The 20,967-nt window shown below is 37.5% G+C and overlaps 1 protein-coding gene across 1 annotated transcript in view; it reads right to left on the bottom strand.

Annotated features, from left to right (window-relative positions):
* Positions 1 to 20,967, bottom strand: part of NBEAL1 (neurobeachin like 1) — a 79,626-nt gene that overhangs the window by 6,540 nt on the left and 52,119 nt on the right. Inside the window, 22 exon segments of the mRNA XM_031055958.1 lie at positions 2,576 to 2,711; positions 3,371 to 3,519; positions 4,570 to 4,731; positions 5,416 to 5,532; positions 7,334 to 7,428; positions 7,866 to 8,038; positions 8,615 to 8,724; positions 9,864 to 9,953; positions 10,447 to 10,563; positions 10,853 to 10,950; positions 11,586 to 11,703; positions 12,261 to 12,370; positions 13,355 to 13,485; positions 13,580 to 13,720; positions 14,908 to 15,032; positions 15,138 to 15,233; positions 16,378 to 16,479; positions 17,179 to 17,312; positions 18,162 to 18,310; positions 19,376 to 19,502; positions 20,313 to 20,437; positions 20,900 to 20,967. The exon segment at positions 20,900 to 20,967 is cut by the window's right edge and continues 7 nt beyond it. Coding sequence (XP_030911818.1) covers positions 2,576 to 2,711; positions 3,371 to 3,519; positions 4,570 to 4,731; positions 5,416 to 5,532; positions 7,334 to 7,428; positions 7,866 to 8,038; positions 8,615 to 8,724; positions 9,864 to 9,953; positions 10,447 to 10,563; positions 10,853 to 10,950; positions 11,586 to 11,703; positions 12,261 to 12,370; positions 13,355 to 13,485; positions 13,580 to 13,720; positions 14,908 to 15,032; positions 15,138 to 15,233; positions 16,378 to 16,479; positions 17,179 to 17,312; positions 18,162 to 18,310; positions 19,376 to 19,502; positions 20,313 to 20,437; positions 20,900 to 20,967 — 2,673 coding nt within the window.

The raw sequence follows: 20,967 nt of genomic DNA, 5'->3' as shown, positions 1-20,967 counted from the left end.
CTGTTTGAAAGTAATTCAGAGAAACAAAAGGAGGGGGGAAGGGATAAGGTGGATAAATTAAAAAAGAATTCAGACACTGAATCTGGTGAAATGCAGACACTACAATGTACTGCATAAACAAAATATACCAACAAAAATTATTTGAAAATAAACTAAAAGTTACACTTAGGGATTATTCTTGGGACTGACAAAAAACAACAGACAAAACACTAACCACATTCTTCTCTGAATTTGAACAGTTAAAGGGATATTACCCACTAATGTGTACTTATATGCTTAACCTACTTCAAACGGCTTACAAAGAGTGTTTAGATTGCTATTTTGATAGGAAGAGAAAAGAAGAGGTGAATGCCAAGCAAAAATGAACTAAATGAGAAGAGAGGACATTTTATTTTAGAGATTTCAAACAGAAATTGCCAGAAGTGGGAAAAAAAATAGCCAAGATGCAGGACAGTGATAGCAGAATAAAGGAAAAAGAGAAAGGTTATCTCCTGGTATCAAATTTATACAGTCTTCCAAAGATCCTGGGTGAAGAGCTCAGTGGAATGTTTAAAGCAGAAGTAATTCATAGAGAGTATTCCATAGGATAAGATGGATAACAAGCAACCAGAGGCCATATTAAATCCAGCATCTGGTAGGTCTACAATCTGACAACAGTTTGTAAGAAACTCTTCATTACCTAAGCACAAGGTTGATGATTGGCCCCTAGTGATCAGCCTGGCAGCTGATTAGGTTCTGAAAATCCTCATAGTTCAATAAATAAGATCCATGCCTGTACAACTTTGAGAACAGTTCCTCACAGTTACTACTACAAATGTTACCTGCTTCTGAGCTGTATCAGCACAGCAGCAGTGTTCTAGAAAAGGCACAGCACTGACCAGGATTAACACTAACAAGTGATAATTGCCCAGACTTCTGCAACATCCAAAACAGCTAAGTAATTGTTAAAAATACAAAAGCGTTTATTATACTCCACATTAGAAACTGTCAGTGCAGAAACACTAAGGGCCAATCTTGGTAGCAAGCAGCATTTCACTTTTTGCACATTAAAGCAAGTCTGTGCTAAGGATCCAATCCTCTGTCCTAAGGATCAATATCACCACTGAAAGCCAGAACTACAACACTGTCTTTGCATACAGATAAAGTTCCAGGAATTAACACATTCCTTCCAAAATAAGTCATTCAACAAATGAACACCACACATACACACACTTTTCAAATATATTGATTGATGCCATTATAGAAAACTAGAAAATCTGGGGCATAATGTTGTTCCTTATATGTTTGTGTTAAAAAAAAATACCTATTTACATAGATGTTAAGCTTGCATATCATCTGAACTGTAAACAGAAAATCCTGGGAAAAAAGTCACTGGAAAGCCTCTATAACCATAAAAGGAATCCAGTCTTTGAAACAACAATTTCTGCATAGTTAGAAAAATAGATGTGATTAAAAAATGAAAATAAGAAAACAAAAAGCCTTCAGTCTAATGATACACACAAATTTCAGCCTACAGAAGATCTTTTCTACAGAATAGGAAGCTTAGAAATGACAGTGGCTTTAAATCTGCTGTTACAACCATATGTTTAACCACATAATAATCATCTCCTTTTCAATTCTACAATAGAAAACTGAAAGTCAGTGGAAATCTCCCCTCCACATCCAGTGCAAGCAAAATCAGACTACCATTGTGTGAATATTTTTCCAGTATTAAACTATGTATATCCTAGCAAGAAAATTTAAAAATACTGACGAATAAAGTTGCTCTGTTTTCACATTTAGAATATAAAATAGAATTAATACACACTTTTCCAGCATGTACTAAAGATCATGCAAAAGTGATAATCACATTTTCAAATAAATAACATAGCAGTACAACAGAGATTGAGTTATAAAGATAATAAGCAGTTTTAAGTTAACTCAAGTATTTTGAAAGTCATTACAAGAAGTAATTAAAGCAAAAACTATGGTTTTGCACAAGAAAAATTGGGCATATCTATTTGAGAGATAGATGCTTTGTAATTGATATTGCATATGCAGGACCAACAAGTTTCTATTCACCATATGGAGCACAAGCATACTGGGAACCTACAGAAGTGATTCCCTGTGCATTGCCATTAGAGACTCTCAACAGAAATAAGTAATACCTTTTCTCCCAGTGTCAGTCAATGCAAATTAAAAGATATCTGATAGAAACCATAAAAAAAATTAAAGAAAGTAGCTTGCTCTTTTTCATTTCCAATTTTCTTCTGGAAAATTATTTCATCAAGAAGAAGCTGACAACACTATCCCAATTCAGAAAAGGTTAGCTATTATGACTTTGCTTATTCAGATGTGAGTGATAAAGTCTGGAAGTTAGTCCAGCTGAGCTTCCCATCTGCGATCCCTATACACATCTGATTCTTAATCAGAACTTTCAGTAGAGCAGTCTCAAAAGTTATTTGTTTCCCACTGAAAACTGAAACTCGCTCTTAAATTTACCCTGCCATAGAGGAGACCTCTTGCTCAACTGGAAAGCAGAAATAAGTGAACTTCCCACTGTTCGGTAGAAAAAGTTCTTGATGGTGGGTTTTACCTCTGCCGGCTTGCCAACACCAACGATAATCAACTTGCCGTCCTCCAAGCCAACAAGGATGTGGCTGTACTCTTTGGTGACAGAAATGCAGTGGATTGGCAGTCTCATGGCTAAGGGAGAGATGCTCAGACTCAGGCTGAAAGGAACAAAAACCACAGAGAAAGTAAATCATGTTTTTGCTTGCACATATTGCAAAGAATCTCATGCAAGTGAAACTGCTGTCCACAGGATGCACTATAAAACAGTTTCTCAAGGATAAAATTTGCAGCTTCAATTATCTAACTGCATCCTAAGAATCTAGTTTTATCCCAAAATAGAGCTTCAATAACAAAACCAGATGTGGATAGGTTAAGTCCATAAGCTAAGACATTTTCACTGAAAAACAGTGACATTAGTCCCACAGCTGCCTAAGTGACAAACATCCCTCCCATTCTGTGGAGCAATGGAGGGATGTTTGTTTTGTTTTAAGTGGAGCTTAAAACTCGGTGTAGAACTATGTGAGGCTTGATCCTGCAATTGCTGAGCTCCCTGTGACTAATCACACCAGTTTGCAAACTGACAGCTCCTCCTGTCAGTTCTAGGTGTTTAATTGGGATAAATGTCTGGCAAGAAAGAGATCTGTTACAACCTCTCATTTTATTTCTCTCTGCATCCTAGTTCCACCAAAACAAATTTTTTTGGGGGAACACAGAAAAAGCAACAGCTAGCACCTATAGCACCAAGCAAAGTTTATTACACAGCCATTTATCTGTAAGACTCCATATTTGTATCTCAGTAAAAATGCTGGTACATTACCTGTAGAGATCCCGTATGGAAAGAAATCCCTGCAAGCTGCCCATGACGATGTATTCGCCAGTTACACACAGATCAGACACTTCCTCCTTCAGAGTCTCAGAACCCAGATACTTTCCATTGACAGAATAGAGATGTAATGCATTCTTATCCTGAAGAGATCAAAAATAAATATGTCACAGAGGACTGATAGGATGAAGAGTGTTGTACTTGTATCTTTTCCTCATTAAAGGGCACCAATTTGGCAACAACCCACAGGTGATAATGCTGACAACAGTCTCCCTGTTGAATGACGCAAGAGTAGTGAGCCTATACTCCATGTGTGTGGAGGTAAGGTCCTGTATGGAAGTTCTTGAAGCTACCTCTTGATGTAATATTGTAGCCCATTCAATCAATTCTAAATTTCTTGGAAACATCCATGGATTTAATAGACAGGCCACTGTTTTTTGTTAAGAAAGAAGAAAGCAAGATTGCACTCATCTTCAGCCTTGCTACCACCCCTCTTCCTCTCTTGCCCTCTCAAATCCAAAAGCAGAAGGAAACAAGCATATTTCCACTGAGCTAGATCCAGAAGCATTTTCTAGACAAGCCAATGACTTCTTGCTGGATTACAGATGCAAATAACCAAACCATCTTAAGTTCTTCCAGCCTGGCATAACCTTGAATCTCTTTTCTCTCCATCTTCCTAATATAGTTAGTATGCCTACATCAGAGATTTGTTTTCCAAGAAATCTCCTATGTTTAAAGAGATCACAACACCTCTACCATTATTAAAGCAAATACACAGCTCAACAGACACAACCTTATAGCTGTATCTCCAATCCCAAACTAAGAAACTCCATGGACACAGAGCATCTTGCACCCAGAACTTGCTGCTCTCCTTATAAGCCTCTGTTCCTGTGCACAGTGGAACTTGTTTCCCTAGTTTTTCAGTCCAAAGTGGCTCTCACAGGAAGACATATTAATGTGTGCTTGAGCATCTTGCAGGTGTTTGTAGATTTTCAAGAAACTCACAGGAGCACAATATCCACTTACCTTTAACCAAATTTCACTTGAATTGGCCAGCAAAATTTAAAAAAATATGGAAACTGACACTGCACGCTCAAAAAGCCTCATTACTATGGGAAATGAGATAAAGTTAGATACACTTATGATTAAAAACTTCAGTGACAGAAACCGAGGTTTTCCACAAACTTAAGTACCTTGAGAGTAGTCTTTCCCTCCACGCTGGTGTGGACAACTATATGGCCTTCCCAGGACACAGCCAGATTGGGAACAGTCAGCAGGAGAGAACTCTCACAAGGGGGTCGCAGAGTCCTCACGTACTGACCTTTCCGAATGGTGCGGACAATGACGGTGCCATCCTGCAGCAAGCACATCGAGGGCAGTGGATATCCAGCAGGACAGTTATCACAACACTCAGAATATACATACATAGGACACAGGGAATACTCTAAATGCACTTCAATCCTTAGTGGGAGATAAGGACTCCTGAGCATTAGGAATTCTGCAAAAAGAAGCCTTCCCCTCAAGACCAGGTACTATAGGCATATGAAAAAAACAAATGCAAGTAGGGCAAGAGGGAGGATAGCCAGCAAATCAGCCACTTCACAGGTCACATTTATGAGTAGGCATTACATGGAGTACAAAGCCAGAGTTCAGCAGCCTGCCTGTGCAGTACAGTAAGGCATAACATGACCAAGTGGCACAGAACCTTCAGGGTTAACACAGCAGGGAAGAAACAATCAGAACTCTGTTACTATGAGAAGCTTAAAATCTCCAAGAAAGTCCACACATATTAAAGCTCATCTGTGCAGAATAACACCACATGGTAGGTGAGGTCTATGCTCTGCACAGCTGTTTGAGATAGTCTGATTTAAGCAGACAGCAAAGGGGATGGCAACTATCTTCTTGATAAGCAAGGCTTAAGAAAGAGATTGTGAAATAGTGACTTTTTTTTCTATTATTCTTAATCAACTTCAAACACCCGATATGGTTTGAGTTTCGTTGAGAAGAGGCAAAACAAAGACAAGTAGGAAGGTGCTTACCCTGGATCCTGACACTGCCATGTCCAGTTCAGTGCTGATGCCAACACTCGAAACTTCATCTGTGTGCCCATAAAGGATCTGTAATGGCTTAGGTGCCAGGCCTACAGGCACTCCTCCCTGAGAGTAACAAAAAGTGCAATGACACATTCTCTTGCAGCTGAAGGACAAACAAAAAATGAACTTCTGGTATCTTCAGTACCAGTTGTGTGAGGTGTATATTTGATAGAGGTCAAAGCCAAAGGCATAACTCACCACTCCAGTATCAATGTATTACCCTCTATGTCAGCACCTCACTTACTGAAATCCCAAGAATGAATGAACATGTCGTTACTGCGTGGGTGTGAGAGACAAGGTTACTTTGCTGACTCCTTCCTACCCCTGCAGGTGTCCAGGAGTGCAAGGACAACAGTGAGCAAGCCTAACAGGAGCTGTTCACATACCCCATCCACACACTCATTCTTCACCTTTGTATCTGGGCTTGTCCAGTTCTTAGAGTTTATCCTGGAATCAAGCCCTATCTTCACAATCAAACTTAAAAAAAGCTGAAATTTACTTTTCTTTTACTTAAAATAACAGCAACTCTTTCCATTTTCCAAGGAAAAGGAAGCAAATAGTACTTCTCAGTGACTACCAGTAGTACAATACACAAAGGAAATCCTGGAATAATACTCATTAAAAATAGCAATGTCCCCACATAACTGCAGGGTATCAGAGTGTAGTGTCAGCATATACAGACTAATTCTCAAACCAGTTCTAAGGAAAGAACTGTCCTTAGAGAGAAGGTACTGTAAATAGTGCTACAGAAAACTATTTCTTTTCATTTCTTTGATAAAGATTTGTTTGCCAATCAGGCCCTGAAAGCCTGAAGCATGCAGGAATACAGAACAAGTATCAAAATACAGAAGGTGTCACTGCAGAGAAGACAAGTAGAATGGGAATGCCAGTATGAGTCCATTGCTGCCGCTTTGTAAAGACCAAGATAAAAGTCTCACAAGAAACATTTACTATGCATAAAGTAGCATTTATATAGCTATTTATAAAAAACACATGAAAAATCTTCAGAAAAAGCACTTCTAAATAAAGATAATTTCCAGAGCGTGAGTTAACTCACCATGAAAAGATAAACTAAAAAATCTCCAACATTTATCCCCACTTGAGACAAAAAGCTACTTGTATGAGCACTAAGGTCTTACTTTTTTTGACCATGCACTGTTACTACAAAGTACTTCTTTACAGAATTATAAATACTCCCACCATAAAGACAGCTTCCACAAAAGCACATGCAATTATTCATCACTCTACTGCTTTAATGTGATGACTTTAGTTCCACGATAAGCACAAGGTGACTTGATGAAATCCACTGTCCGAAACATGACAGCTTCCCCCAGCAATTAATCCTACTTGTGTATCTTAAATGCAGCAATCAGAAATCCGCATCTAAATGCATAATGATGGAAATCATGATTGAGTATAAGTACACATGTGGATCACACAACTACATTCACTGTGTGAAAGCATAAGACCAATATTAAAGAATTCTCAAATGCCAGTGCAAACGCAGGTAAATAGACAGCGCTGTCTTTGCTGTAGTTATCAATACCCACCACAGAGAAAAGGCAGTGCTAAAATGCAACTACTAGGAGTGAAGAACTGTCTAGAAATGTAAAATTCTTATTTGCCTGCCCTGAAAATAATCTATGAAATCTTTAAGAGAGCCTCTAAAATACTGCACTTCAGCTATATAGTAACTGATATGTATAGTATTTCAGAGAACGCAATGGGAGCAAAATTACTAAGCTAATTGATTTTAGTGCACTATCTTCCTTACAAATCTGAAAAGAAATCATTAAAACATAATAGCAAAACAGAGGAAAAAATACATCCAGAAACTGCTTCTGAGTATGTCTAAATAACCCACCTGGTGAACAATTTGCCATATCATACAGGTAGTATCTCTGGAGCCTGAAATTAAATGAATTCCACAGTGGTCTATTGCCAAGCAGGTCACAATATCTAGATAAAGAAAAGAAGACAAAGTTGTCACATGGGTAATCAAGACTATTTTCCCTCAGACTGACAATGTGGATACAATTTGTCACACTGTATCCTGATTTGCAGTCAGCATGAAATACTCTAGTGTGATAAGGGGTGGTGACACTATTAAACAATGAAATCATCATACAGCCAAATGTACCCACTTGACACATTCAACTTTGCTACCTAAAAATGGTAGACAAGCCTTATTTTGAAACTACATCAAAGCACCAGTCCAGTGACTGAAAAGCCATGCTCAAGCATTTATGTATAATCACAATTCAAGCATTCTTCTGTTCTTATGCTGCCATTCCTGCAGAGCTGCTACACTCGGGTGCCCAGGGGACATGTCTATATTCTGGGACCACCAAATAACACACAAAACCCTTTCCATTTCCCAACACAGAGTGACTGACCCATGTGCCTGATGTGCTGTCCCATCAGTTTGCCTTTGGTAAGGGATGTCACTCGGATGCTGTTGTCCCAGTGTCCGCCACTGAAGAGCAGCTTTGCGTCATGGGACACTGCAAACAGCTTGGAGGTGATCTCCAGCCCTGGGGCAAAAGGACCGCTCATGCTGCGCTGTGTTCTGCAGGCAAATGACGAGCAGTTAACAGTAACTTTGGTTCACAGCCATGTATTTTGCACTTCCTCTGTCTTTAAACATCACTAATGAATTCCATCTATAGAAGAGGCTACATCCATGGCAAAACTCTCACTGCCACCAGTGACTGGAAGCAAGATTTCATCTTAGTTTTTTTTCAGCCTTTTACACAACTGGATAATTCATGTCCCTACTAAGCATTGTAACATTAAAGACAAAAAAGGAATTTTCTAAAAGCAAAAAATCCAAATATGCCACATATGCCTATGTATTACTACAGCATAAGAATGTATGAAGACTATCTCAGATTCCACAATGAGTTTTCATGATTGATAGTTAGAAAAAATTAGAAGTAGCTCTAAGAATGAAGCCCGAAATACCACTTACATAACTGTACTAGAATGCTATAACAGATTAGAGGTAATATTACTGAACACCAAAAGATGCATTCTTTGGTTAAAACCCAGACAGTGAAAACAGTATTTTCACTGATTTTCAACAATTATTGTATTTCATTATTTTAGATGCATTCATCTGGACCCCTCCTCAAAATTTGCTTACTTGGGATTTGTCACTGTTGTATCTTTGATGAATGTAAAATAGTTGGAAATATTTTTGTCATAAGGCAGCCAACCATGAGTTCCAATAACACAGTTCAGACTTGTTGTTACCTAAAAAAGTTTAATGAAAAAGTTGATGAAACCCAGAGGTTTGCTTTCTGCTTGCCTTGATGCTAATAGAGCTTGCATACAATCCACCAGAGGCTTTTTGAAAACCTACCACAAAGGAAAAAGCATATGCAAACAAACAAACAAATCAATAAAAAAACCCCACTCAGATGAGTTAATCCACGTGTGGTACACAGAACCACATTAGAAAAGTCTATGTTCTACGTAGGTCGGAGGAGTTGGGGTAGGAAGGATGGGAGGAGACAAACACTAAAAATCCCATCCAACCAACCCCTCGCAAATACTTAATTACAAATCAGTCATTTAGTTTAAAATGCTGCTTCTTCTCTTCTCTGAATACTAACTGTTAATAGTAAACATATTAACACAAGGAGTTTAACAAACATTGCACCACAGTTTCATTTCTGAGGAAGTAACAAAGGCATCTAAATATTCAAGGTTACTTTGATTTAGATATTTATGAAAAATATAAGGAGAATTTTAGATGTGCTCAAATAACCTATGAATGTACCACATTAAGCCAAGACAATAATTTTGACATACAAAATAGGAGTATTGGAATATTCTTTCCTGCAAAATGGAGGTATTATTGCACTGGGGCCAGTGTCTAGGCCATATATACAGATGCAGATACAAAACCACTGTTCTCCTTTCATTATTTGGTATCTGCCATAGTACAAGAATGTGTGTTAGTGTGAGAGTTAGTTTTAGAAACAGTGCAGGCCTTTGGAATGTGCATGCACCAGATATGGTGTAGTTTAACATACTAGTTGGAAAGCAATGACAAACAATGACACCATTAATAACTCAATGCTGTAATTTTAAATCTGGGCTGCATTGCATTAGCAAATTGGTTGTTGCAGGGAAGTTGATCGAGTGGCAACTTACAATATGCCTCACTATAATTTACAGTCATATCTCATCAGCTCTTAAATGTCATTCAATAAATCAGCCTGCCTTCTCCATGGAAGATAAATATTTAACTTAACTGACAGTTGCTTCAGGTTAAAGGAACACATTTGAAGAGGAACAGTTAAGAATATTTCTCTACAAGCTGCATAAAAAAATACAGCCATTTGACTATCTGCAGTTTAAGAACAGTATTGACACATGCAACTCACCAAGATCTCTGGGCTTCCCTGAGAAATAAAGGAGCGCGACTGATTCCTGGGGACAACAGCTTTGACAATGGGCACACCATCACTAATTCCCTAAGAGAAAGGACATGGGTTTGATCTGATTATATCCAAAAGCTAAAGGATAAATCTAGAAGCTGTAAAAAATAAGATGCACAGCCTCTGGAATCAGCGTCAGACCTGTAGAGCACCCTAAGGGACTGGCACACACACCCATTCAGTTTGTGCAGGTAAGCTCCATCACAAACTCTGCAGATGAAACCCTGACCCCAATCAGGGACTTTAACTACCAAGTTCAGTGATTCCTCACACACCACCAGTGAGGCTTGCAGCTTTCTTGGTGTGGTGACTAATTTAATACTCAACACCCACACAAGCAGCCAGCAGATTATGGGATTCAACTTCTATGAAGCCAACTAAAAAGACAGAGCTCATTTAATACACATTGAATTGTAAAATATTCTCTCTAAATAGGAAGCAAGTTTATTTTCATCCAGGTTGTGACCTTTTGTTTCAAGTACATCAAATTTCAGGTAAGACTTCAAACAATTTCAAGTAACACATCTACCTCTATGAAGAATGACTTCAGCTCAGTGAGGTGTTGGAAGAGATTCAGAGTAGAGGTATCACTTTTAGTAAGTCTTTGCACTACCTCTTCTGCTGACAGCCTTTGTGGATGGGGCTCCTAGGAGGCAATATTTGAAGGAGTAACAAATTAGACTAGTTTATCAATTTGTTCAATGCACATGAGATACTCAGAATCTTAATGGGAAAACAATCTTAAATACCTAATATCCCTTCTTGAAGTAAATTTATTTATTTTGAAAATGGGTTCTTTGGTAATGTGGCAAAGAATTAATGTTGCTAAAATTACAAACCATTACCTTAAAAACCATTGTTTTTTTCAGAAGTCTCTGTAACTCAGTTGTATTTAACCACACATGTCTGGTTGAGAGAGAGCAAAAAAGCAGTACCTTCAACAGCTGACAGGGAGTTTGCCCAAAATTGTTTATCATCCCTTCTAAAGCCTTTCTTTCTTTCTCATCTGTTAAAGCATCCAAATCCACAGCCCCTGGATCACAATCAGAATGATGAAGAGTAGGAAAAAAAGAAAGAAGATAATCCAAACAGCTTATTAAGAACCAATATGGTCAACTTAATTTACTTGCAGCATTATGACTCTTTACCCCCGAAAAAGCCCCAGACAATGCCTCCATTTAAATTAAATTCATTTGATAAGACAAAGGCCTGCAATTCTTGCCCTGAGACACTTAAAATTCCACATGCAGAGTAGAGTTTTCAGATTGTAATTTATCTCATTGCAAGCAACAAGTAGCACACAAAAACCACCCAAAAGTTAGCTTTGAAATTAACAGATTAGATTTGTCTCTAATATTAGTTGCTTTCAAGCAATGTGCCTGAACTCTAAACCACAAGAAACCTCTTCCCACATATGCTTTTAAGCAAGTAAATAAGTGGCAAGAAAACCTAGTAACTTTTAGAAAAAAAAAGACAAAACATAACAGCCCTCCTTTTAAAAAACCTATACTTTTTTTGATGACACATTACAAGGTTTGCTGCCATATTTCATCTATAAATCTGCCTTACCATATGCTACTGAATGGTACATTCACAAATCAAGTGTGTACTGTCTGATAATGAAAACTCACAAGCCTGATGACAATGACACGAGAACATGCGTTGTACCTTCATAAGTACAATAATAGAACACGTTAAGCGCCTCCACTGCAGCTGGTCCCCTCTGCTTGTAGCCAAAAATCAAATCTATCCATTCATGAAGATGAGCAGAAACATACTCAGATTCCTAGAGGGAAAAAAATGCTCTTGTAAGAATAAGAGAAATACTGCTCCCTCTTGAAGTTTTTACTATTCTCTGTGGAAAAGATTCAATTTCTAAATTAAAAGTATCCACAAATTTGGTATTTAGCAGTATATAGGGCAGAAGCATAAGAATCTTGTGTGCTATGTGCAGTAACTGCCAGGTAAGAAGGAAAATCAATACAGTGACACAAAAGATAAGCACTTTTGAAATGCACCTGTGCAAGGGAAGGTAACCTAACACCAGACAGAGTCATCTTTAAATAGCAAAGGAAGCCTACTCACATACCTCTGCATTTTATCTCATAGGACAGCAAATGCCCAAATCATTAGGGCCTAAATGCCCAAGAGATTAAATGCTCTTTTCAACATTTTATCAACACGCACAGAGCTTTAACTGGAAGTTCCAATGGCACTTGTAATGTCAATGCAACCACAACTCTAGTTTGAATACCATCCCACTAGTTTTACATTTAAGCCACAGTAACAGTGTGCAGGTGCAGTTCCTTTATAATGATGTTACACATACAAACAACATCTTACCAGAGCCTTCCTGTGTTTATAAATAAAGTCTTCTGGGGAGTGGGCCCACTTAGGAAGAACAACATCGTTTACCACCTCTTTGGACATTTGAAGCTGGCCTAAGTTAAAACCTGGTGAATAATTCAGAAAAGTTTTAGAGTTGCTACAAAATATTTCAAGTACCTTGCTTTCTCAGTAAAGATTAAAAATCTTTATTTTCTCAATGCAAGAGAAGGATTTTGAGAAAATCCCTAATAAGTCTACCACTGACATAGGAGACTACTTTCTGTTCTGCATGTTTACAATTATAAATTATACTGGATAACTACTATCCAAAAATATCTAAATTATTTTGAAGCTGAAGTCCCAACCACAGAAGTAGTATTCATCTTTTACACATCCATCTGTAAACATATCTGCATTTGCTTTGCCAGGATTAAGAGTCCAAAACACTTCAATAAAGTTATTCATAAGAAGGGTGTTACTTAGAAGTTTAAACTGTTATAAAATCAAGGCTTTTAAGAAGTCTGAAATCTCACCAGCTATCATTAAAACAACTCTAAACACTTAAATAACTTGAAAGTGGGACTTGGGAGTTCTCATTTTTTCTAATTTAGAACTGTAGTAGATTGTAGCAGCACAAACATACACATCCATTTTCAAATTGTGCAAAGATAGAGAAACAAATCACTAAACAAATGTGAATTTAAAAAGGAGTCTAATGTCAGAATGCAGGATATTGTCTTTTTAATCAGCATTATAATAATTATAATTAATATCTTTTAACTTTTGCTATGTATTTAATCAGTATTAACTATTACTAACTTTTTCAAACATCCCAGTGAGCATCTCTGATCTCTCCATTCGGTAAACAACACTATTTTTAGCCATCCTTAAACCCATAGCCTGAATTTTAAGCTATGTTTAGGCTGCTGCTTAACACAACTGACATCTTCACTGAACAGTTTAAAGCCAGCATCATGATTAATGTCTACAATCACACAATAAGGTTTAAATAGGAAGTGTTCCTCAGCATTCACAAATGGCTGTAACAATTCTTTTCTGAAGAATACAGAAACAGTTTCCTGTGAGAATATTCTTAGCAGTCAGTATACCATTCTGATTCTCCAGGAACTCTGGAAAGTAGAAGAACTCTGGGATAAGTTCCTTGACATCATTGGGGTTGTCCATGAGTGCCTGCCAGGTAGCAGGAATAGAGTGGAACTGTCTGTCAGCACAGTCAAATCTGTCGATCAGAAAATCCAGGTTAGACTTTGACAATTCCCTCAGTAAAATGACAAGGAAGAAGCAGGAGGGGGCTGCTTATTTGCCCAGCATACCTGCCACTCTGAAGCTGGATATGGAGTGTAGTGAAAGGCTCTACCCGAATGAGGTAATGCATGACACCAGCAGCATTTGAGTAATGTGTCCCATAGTGAAACTTGTCAATCATCCCAAGAGGATCCTCAAAATTCTCATATCTGACAAAAGACATATTTATAAATACAACTGAGCATTATGGTTGATTTACATGTGGATTATGCTTATTCCAGGCAAAAATTCAAAAGAAATTACCACAGCAATCTAAGAGAGGAAAAATACATTGAGTGCCATCAAACATGAAGATTGCAAATCTTACTTGGAAAGTCCCTAAGAAATAGGCTGCAGAAAGATAAAAATGTGCACCAGATCAAGCCTTTGCATGCCTGTTATACTCTTCCCTAGGCATTTGCTATCACCTGTCAGAAACCAGACAAAGGGCAGACGGGACTGATGACTTCATACAACAGACCAACACACCCCCCACCACTAAAATGAATATTTACTAGTGAATACACATGTGATGGCTTCCTGCAAGACTTAGGAAATGTGTTTGACTGTGCAGGATGCAGAAGAGAGATCTTTTCCACACTCATGCCCATTTCCTTTTCTACTGGCAAACTCACTCTACCACGCCACCATCTGGCTGATACATTCCTCAGCCTCACAAGGCTGCTAAGAGAGACTGTAGTTAAACATACTTCTAGAGAACCCACTTCATTACAGTCAGGATAGAGTCTTCTCTCTGTTCCAAGTTTTCAGAAGATTTTGGAGGACACCTGACTGCAGTCTGGTATGATAGCACACTCACTGCCCAGGCTAGCAAACAAGGGAAAAATCATTAACTACGGTGTGGGTGTAAATACCTGTCATTGGTACCTAGAGATGACTTGCTGAAAGTCACTTGAGACCTATTTCATTTTGAAGATAATAATCTATGCTTGAAAAAAAGAGGAAGGGCAAATTTAGGCTCAATGCTACCTCTTAGGCAGCTCAACTAAGCAGTATGATTTCACATTCCCTATCTTGTAGCAGATATGGGACACATTATGTATTTTCAAGCCATTGAATTGTTTCTACAATCTTTCAGTTTTTCATCTCCACAGCTGAGAAACAACTGAAAATTTATAACAGTGAGTTTTGTCCTTTCACTGCCATATAACTGAGTGCTATATAATATAGTCTGAATGCAGCAGGAACAACAAACCAACCACATTTGCAAGTGTATCTGTTATGTCATAAAACCAGCTTCACAAATTTCACTGTCACAATTTTATTTTTTAAATGTGTTATTAGCCTGGAGGCTTAGAAAAGACAAAGAAATATAACCAAGTGTTCAAATACATACTTCTCTTTCACAGTCTTAGCATTCTTCTCATTAACCACACCTATAGGCTTGGACAGGTCCCTAAATACTGCAGGATTATTCAGGTCCAGTTCTTCTGAGGTGTAATCTCGTAAAATCCAGGGAAACTAAAAAAAGTAAGTCAAACATCAGATAGAGATTAAAAATACATCTTTCAAACCAGAAGAAACACATACCTTTGGCAAAAACTTAAAAATTAACTTTTTAATTACCACAGGATATTGAGCAAGGTCATTGTAAGTTCGTCCTGCCATAGTGTTTAGCTGAATAAGGTAGTCAAAGTTGGATATTTCTCTATTCACCCATTTCTGAAAGACAAAGAAAGATTAAATGGAATTCACCATATCAAAGATATATTTATTGCAAATTACACATCTTGTCAGTATCTATATGCCAGAGGATAGCACTGGCAAGTGAAAAGTACAAGACCACAAAAATTGCATAGAAGTCCAGATTCAATTTCTCATAATGAAGTTTATTTTCCCTTTGATTCAGTGATTGTGCTATCTATATTTAATTGAAATCAGATCCTGACTGGTGGCAGTACTATTTCAAATCCAGAGCAGCAGACAATTAGCAACCTTGCTAAAAAGTAAAAGAAAAATAAGAGAAACAAAAAGAAGGCAAGTGTGCAGATACTGATAAAAAGGAGAACAGAACTTTGAAATCCATCTGAGTGCTAAGATCAAGATTTATTTATAAATTTTTCTCCCATTGGTTAACAGTACAGGTTAACAATTTGTAAACCAAATTGTCTGTGCACCTTTGTTTGCTCCATTATTATATTCTAAACCAAAGAACAGACAGAGCTGTGTTCAGAAGAGCTCAGTATTTGTCTGTAGGGTGATGGAGATATGTCATGAAAGATGGTATTTTCTCTGTGTAAATATACAACTCAAGAGTTTTTATTGTCAGGAAAACAAAGAACAATCAAAATATTTCCAATACTTTAAACTTATTTGTAAAGCTTCCTCCCTCAGAGAAAACAATTTTGGCATAAAGAGATGGAAGATAAAATACATTTACTATATTTAAAAATTTATCTGTGTTTATGGTAATACGGACATTTTGACATTTTCCTTTTTTACCAATATTACTAATTCACACTTCATCTTCATGTGAGTTTTGTTGAAAGCTCCATCATGAAAAGATAGCAGGGAAAATCATTTGCACATCCAGTGAAAGAAGTTTCAAAACAGCACAGATCACAGACTAAAACCAGAAGCCAATCTGCCATGTTTTATGTTCATGCTAAAATGCCTTTCAATCACATTACCAGAGCTGGCTATAATCATTTACCTGACTGTAAAAACACCAAACCATCCTAAAATTATGCACATGGAAGTTCAGGGGCCAGGCTGAGGGCACAAATTGGCAGCTGCCATCTAAACATTGGGGAAGTCCTTCAAAAAGGAGAGGAACTCTTTAGACCATTGAGCTGAGGTCTCATACCTGCATCAAACCTGATGCTTTGAAAAGCTCCTGTGGCGATCTGGTCCCAGAAATGTTTGGAGAGCGCAGCGACAGTATCCGACTATATACTTTGTTTCGTACCTGTCAGAAACAGCACTAATAAAACAATATTCTGGAGATTGAAGCTGACAATTAAGCAATTTGTCTCCTAATTAAAATATGAAATAATTAGGACACAGTTACACTTTCAAGTACTTCGATCTCTTGCTGTTTAAAACGTTTGGACATGGATGGATGTGACATCCTTCACATCAAAACCAAACCACACAACATTTTCTAAGAGCTGACCTACTAGTACACTGACCTACCAGTACGTAACTCACCCTAAGTTCTGAAATTTATCATAGTTCCTCATAAAAAGGGTCACTGATATTACCCAGAGGGGGAAAATGTTCACTACTCTTTAACCATTGAATATCAATGATTTCTAATATTGTTGTTAAAAATAAAGTCTCCTTTCATTTGCAATTAATTTATTCAATCTTTAAAAAGATGGGCTTCAAGACATTTAGATTACTACTGATGTGATTTTAGTTAAATAATCATTCTGTATAACAGAGAGAGAGAAAGGAAAAAGGAGAATCTTGTTTTATCTTTTCACAATTAATCAGTTTCTAGGTGCCAGACTGCAGTGTACTTTTCCATGATGACTGTGTAAAGCAAACAGTTTGCTATTAGTGTTATGGTATTAAGAAAGGCACCAGACTCAAATACAATCACTGATCTTAAACTTAACCTTGTGCTTATGACATGAATCCATGACATTTAGGAAACCCATACCTCCTTATTGAAGTTGAGGAAATAGTTGGTTTGATCCGTAAGGAAGATCTCCAAAGCTGACCTCCTCAGGTTGTACCGACGCAAATGGATCTCTCGAATTTGAGAAAGGTGCCATTTGAAATCAAAACCTACCCCTAGGAGGAACACTCTCTTTACTGAGTTGGAATATACATGAAAAAAAACCTTTTCATACAGACACAGTGCAGTACTAGCTCCAATCACCTCAGAGTTATTCCTAGAAGAGGAAAGTATTATAGCTGATATGATTAACCATTTTGCTAGGAAAATATTAACTTCAGATATTGTTGTGCTGAAAGAAATGAAGCAAGAAATACATGATGGAATGTAGAATTCACTTTTGTTTTCTGACTAAAGACATATTATAAATGTATTCTGTTGACAAAAAGTATGAACCAACTACTGTTGCTTTCTTAAACAGGCTCAAACAAACTTTTATGTTTAGATTTCCCAATGACTGAACATTCTGGTATACTGACTTGGGAAATTTTACTATTATTTGTCCAACATTTAATTTCAGTGTTTTCATAGCCAGCTGTGTTCCATTATGTTCCATTAAAGTTCCCTAAATTAATACAGATGATTAACACTGACATACTACTACTTTTTAATCAATGCATGAGTACATCACTATCTGTTGTAGAAAGAGAACAGAGAGGTGCCATTTACAAAGCAAATTAGAGGTAGTAACTTTTTTTCAGTCAGCAGGTTTCTTAGTAAGTTATTTTTAAGAAATATTAAGAATAGTTAATCAATTTGCCAGCTCAGAAATTACAGCTCCAGATTCTTGATTCTGAAGGGATCAGTCAGCCACTAATCACCAAGTGCAATATTAATTTTAAGTACAGACCAACAACTTGTCTCTTTACAATTACTTTGATACTCATTTTCAAAACATAAACTCAGCCTACTAAAAGCAGAATGCTGAACTACACTGAAAATAAAGAGATACTGATCATGCTTACCTTCCTCTTTCTCAATGCTACCATCAAAGAAATAGATGTGCTGGGTAGTGACCTCCAGCCTGCCTGGTATCACATCAATTACTGTAATGAGTTCACAGTCTTCAGACAATATTAGCTTTTCTTTCTGACTTTCCTCATCCTTCTCATCCCTGCAAAAACACCACTAAGTGTTACAGATGTTCCTTAGGGCCTTGGTAAGAGCACAGTTCAGAAAATAATCAAATTTGAATGGCATTAAAACAGCAGCATAAACAATTACATAAAGCTGCTTTCATCAGCAGTCTTGAGTGTTTCAGACTAGACCCCAAGCATCATTTCATAGCATTGCTCTTCAGTCTTGATATTTTGGTCTCAGGCACAGTGGACTTGACTTCACGTGAAGTACAAAAACATCAGGCTGCATTTCCCTTCCTTATGGAATTGTTAGGTGCTTAAGCTCTCTGGCCCAGAGCAGAGCTGAGTTCCAGTTCATGTGACTGAAGTTATCTTCAGGGTTATTTTGCTATAATCTACAGCAAGCATTTAATACCCTTTAAAGTACAAAATGTATCAGTACCACTCAGAGTGCCAACTCTCTACTGGACTTAACAGCACAAACACACATAGATGCATGCACAACGTGACATATCCAATTACTGAAGCAAAGCATTTCCTATCCTCCCTAAATTCCCCTTTTCCTGCTCTCTCTCTCCTGGCCTTTTTTTTGGTTGCAGTCACACAAGTGACATGAAGGAAGCATAGCAGGCCTTCCCTGTGGAATGCTCTTAAACACAAGGCACTCCAGCACTTAAACGCCAACCACACGAATTTTCATGCTATGCAGCTGACAGTGGAGTGAATGACCATGGCAACTATGGACAAGAGGCAGTTCCAGTCTGGTCCACAGCATATTGCCTCCTGAGAATTATGGTCAATATACACAGTAGTAAAGCATTAACAATTCTGTAGCTTCAGCCCACCTGTGAGCAGTGAATCACTAATGGATTCTCATAAACATCTGCTCTGCCTTCTTTTCCCTGGGACTTTTCTTGTCTCAGTGGTGACAATGATAAATCCAACAGTAACTTTGCTGATCAAAACTGCCCTATATTGAATTGTTAAGGCCAGACAAAGAAAGAGGGAAACTTTGGATGCTATTCAACTCCCAAAGTTGTTTCTTGCTCCTTATCCCTAGCACAGAAACAAATCGCAATTGTTTATCCTGTTCTACTTACAAATTGGAACTGGCTGCTGTGTCTTCTTCTGGTAATTCCAGAACATCATCTTCCAAGTCACTCACTTTCACCTGCTTCACCACCTCCAGAAGCAGAGACTCACTAGAGGGCTGTGTCTGGTGCACACCTAGTATAAATAGACATAATAGCTCATAGCTTTTTCTGCTACAATGCTTTTGGAAATCTAACCTACTAAACCTGTCTTCTACAGTTGAATTTTGGTTTTAACCAAGTAAGAAGCAAGCAGGTTTCTTATATATTTTTGTGGTTAAGCAGAACACTACAAACAGTTCTTGAGCTACACTGAAAATTATGACAACAAAAATTTAACTTGAATTCTGATGTAGACACAACAAAATATTTTGCAATGTTTTTTCAGACAGTGCTAAAGCATGCAGATTTAATAGAAATGCACTGCATTTGCTTTTTGGTTATGTGGGTTTGCAAGAGTGTTTTGTGGGGTTTTTTTTTTTTGCTTTAGCCTTGATATACAATACACCAAACTTAACAGTTACACCTCTAACTCAACTGTTTGGCACACTTCTGAAACAAAGCACTTCCTTTCTACACATTTTAGCCACAAATTCTAAAAGGCTTTGAACACAACACTGCTTACTGTGATCTCTTTGCTTCTTTCTTGAAGAAATAATCTCATACAAGAAAGTTGTATGACTTATTTTAAAACAAAGGAGTTGACTTTTATTTATTGTGCAAAAAACCCCCACATTTCAATGAGCCAGGGCAAAAGAATTCTACTCAGTAGGAAAATGTTGTTTAAGGTCAAAGAACCACTCTCATAATATAGATTTTACTACAGATGAAATAAAGAAAAATCAAGATTTAAGTATATAAGCATATACTGCTTATTAAACACAAAGAGGAAAGTGGGTATCTTTCTTTGGTAAGAACTCACGTGAGATAGCAAATACAACTTTACCTAAATTATCTCTCAGGTCACTAGCATCCTGATGAGAGTTGAAGTTGTAATTCTGCACTAGTTTTAGTCTCATACGTGAAAAATTTTCCACATTTGAAAGTTTCCAGTGAACAGGACGCTGTTTCCTAGGAAAATGAGAATATTCACAAAAACAATCTGAATAAAGACCTACAGGAAAGAACTGATTACAAAAGAATGCATATTTAGAAAAATACTGATCATCCAGTTGTACATTGTAAAAAATAAAAGATTAAAATGTAGTTATTGCTTTTGTTTCACATTGCAGCTCTGACCATCACTCTTTATTTTGTAAACAGTATTTATTTTCACAGAATTAGCAAGGTTGGAAGAGATGCTCAAGAACATTAAGTCCAACTGACAAACTACCATCACCACAATCACCCCAAAATTACTTTCTAATAAGAACATTCCCTGGCATGACTTGAGGCATTTCCCCTTGTCCTGTCACTCAAGACTGTACATCTCAAGCACGGTTATTGCAGTCAATCTGACCTGGTTTTAACCACATGAAACAGTGAGCAAATTCCTTTTAAGCATGATAGCCAGTTTAGGAAGTCCAGTCTCACCTTTCAGCCCAAGGCCCACGCTCAGAGAACAAGTACAGCTGGGCTGCTCTCCACTGCCGCAGCGTGGC

This window comes from Geospiza fortis, unplaced genomic scaffold, assembly GCF_000277835.1.
Source record: "Geospiza fortis unplaced genomic scaffold, GeoFor_1.0 scaffold112, whole genome shotgun sequence".
Taxonomy (NCBI): Eukaryota; Metazoa; Chordata; class Aves; order Passeriformes; family Thraupidae; genus Geospiza; species Geospiza fortis.
This window is presented reverse-complemented; position numbering and strand designations above follow the sequence as displayed.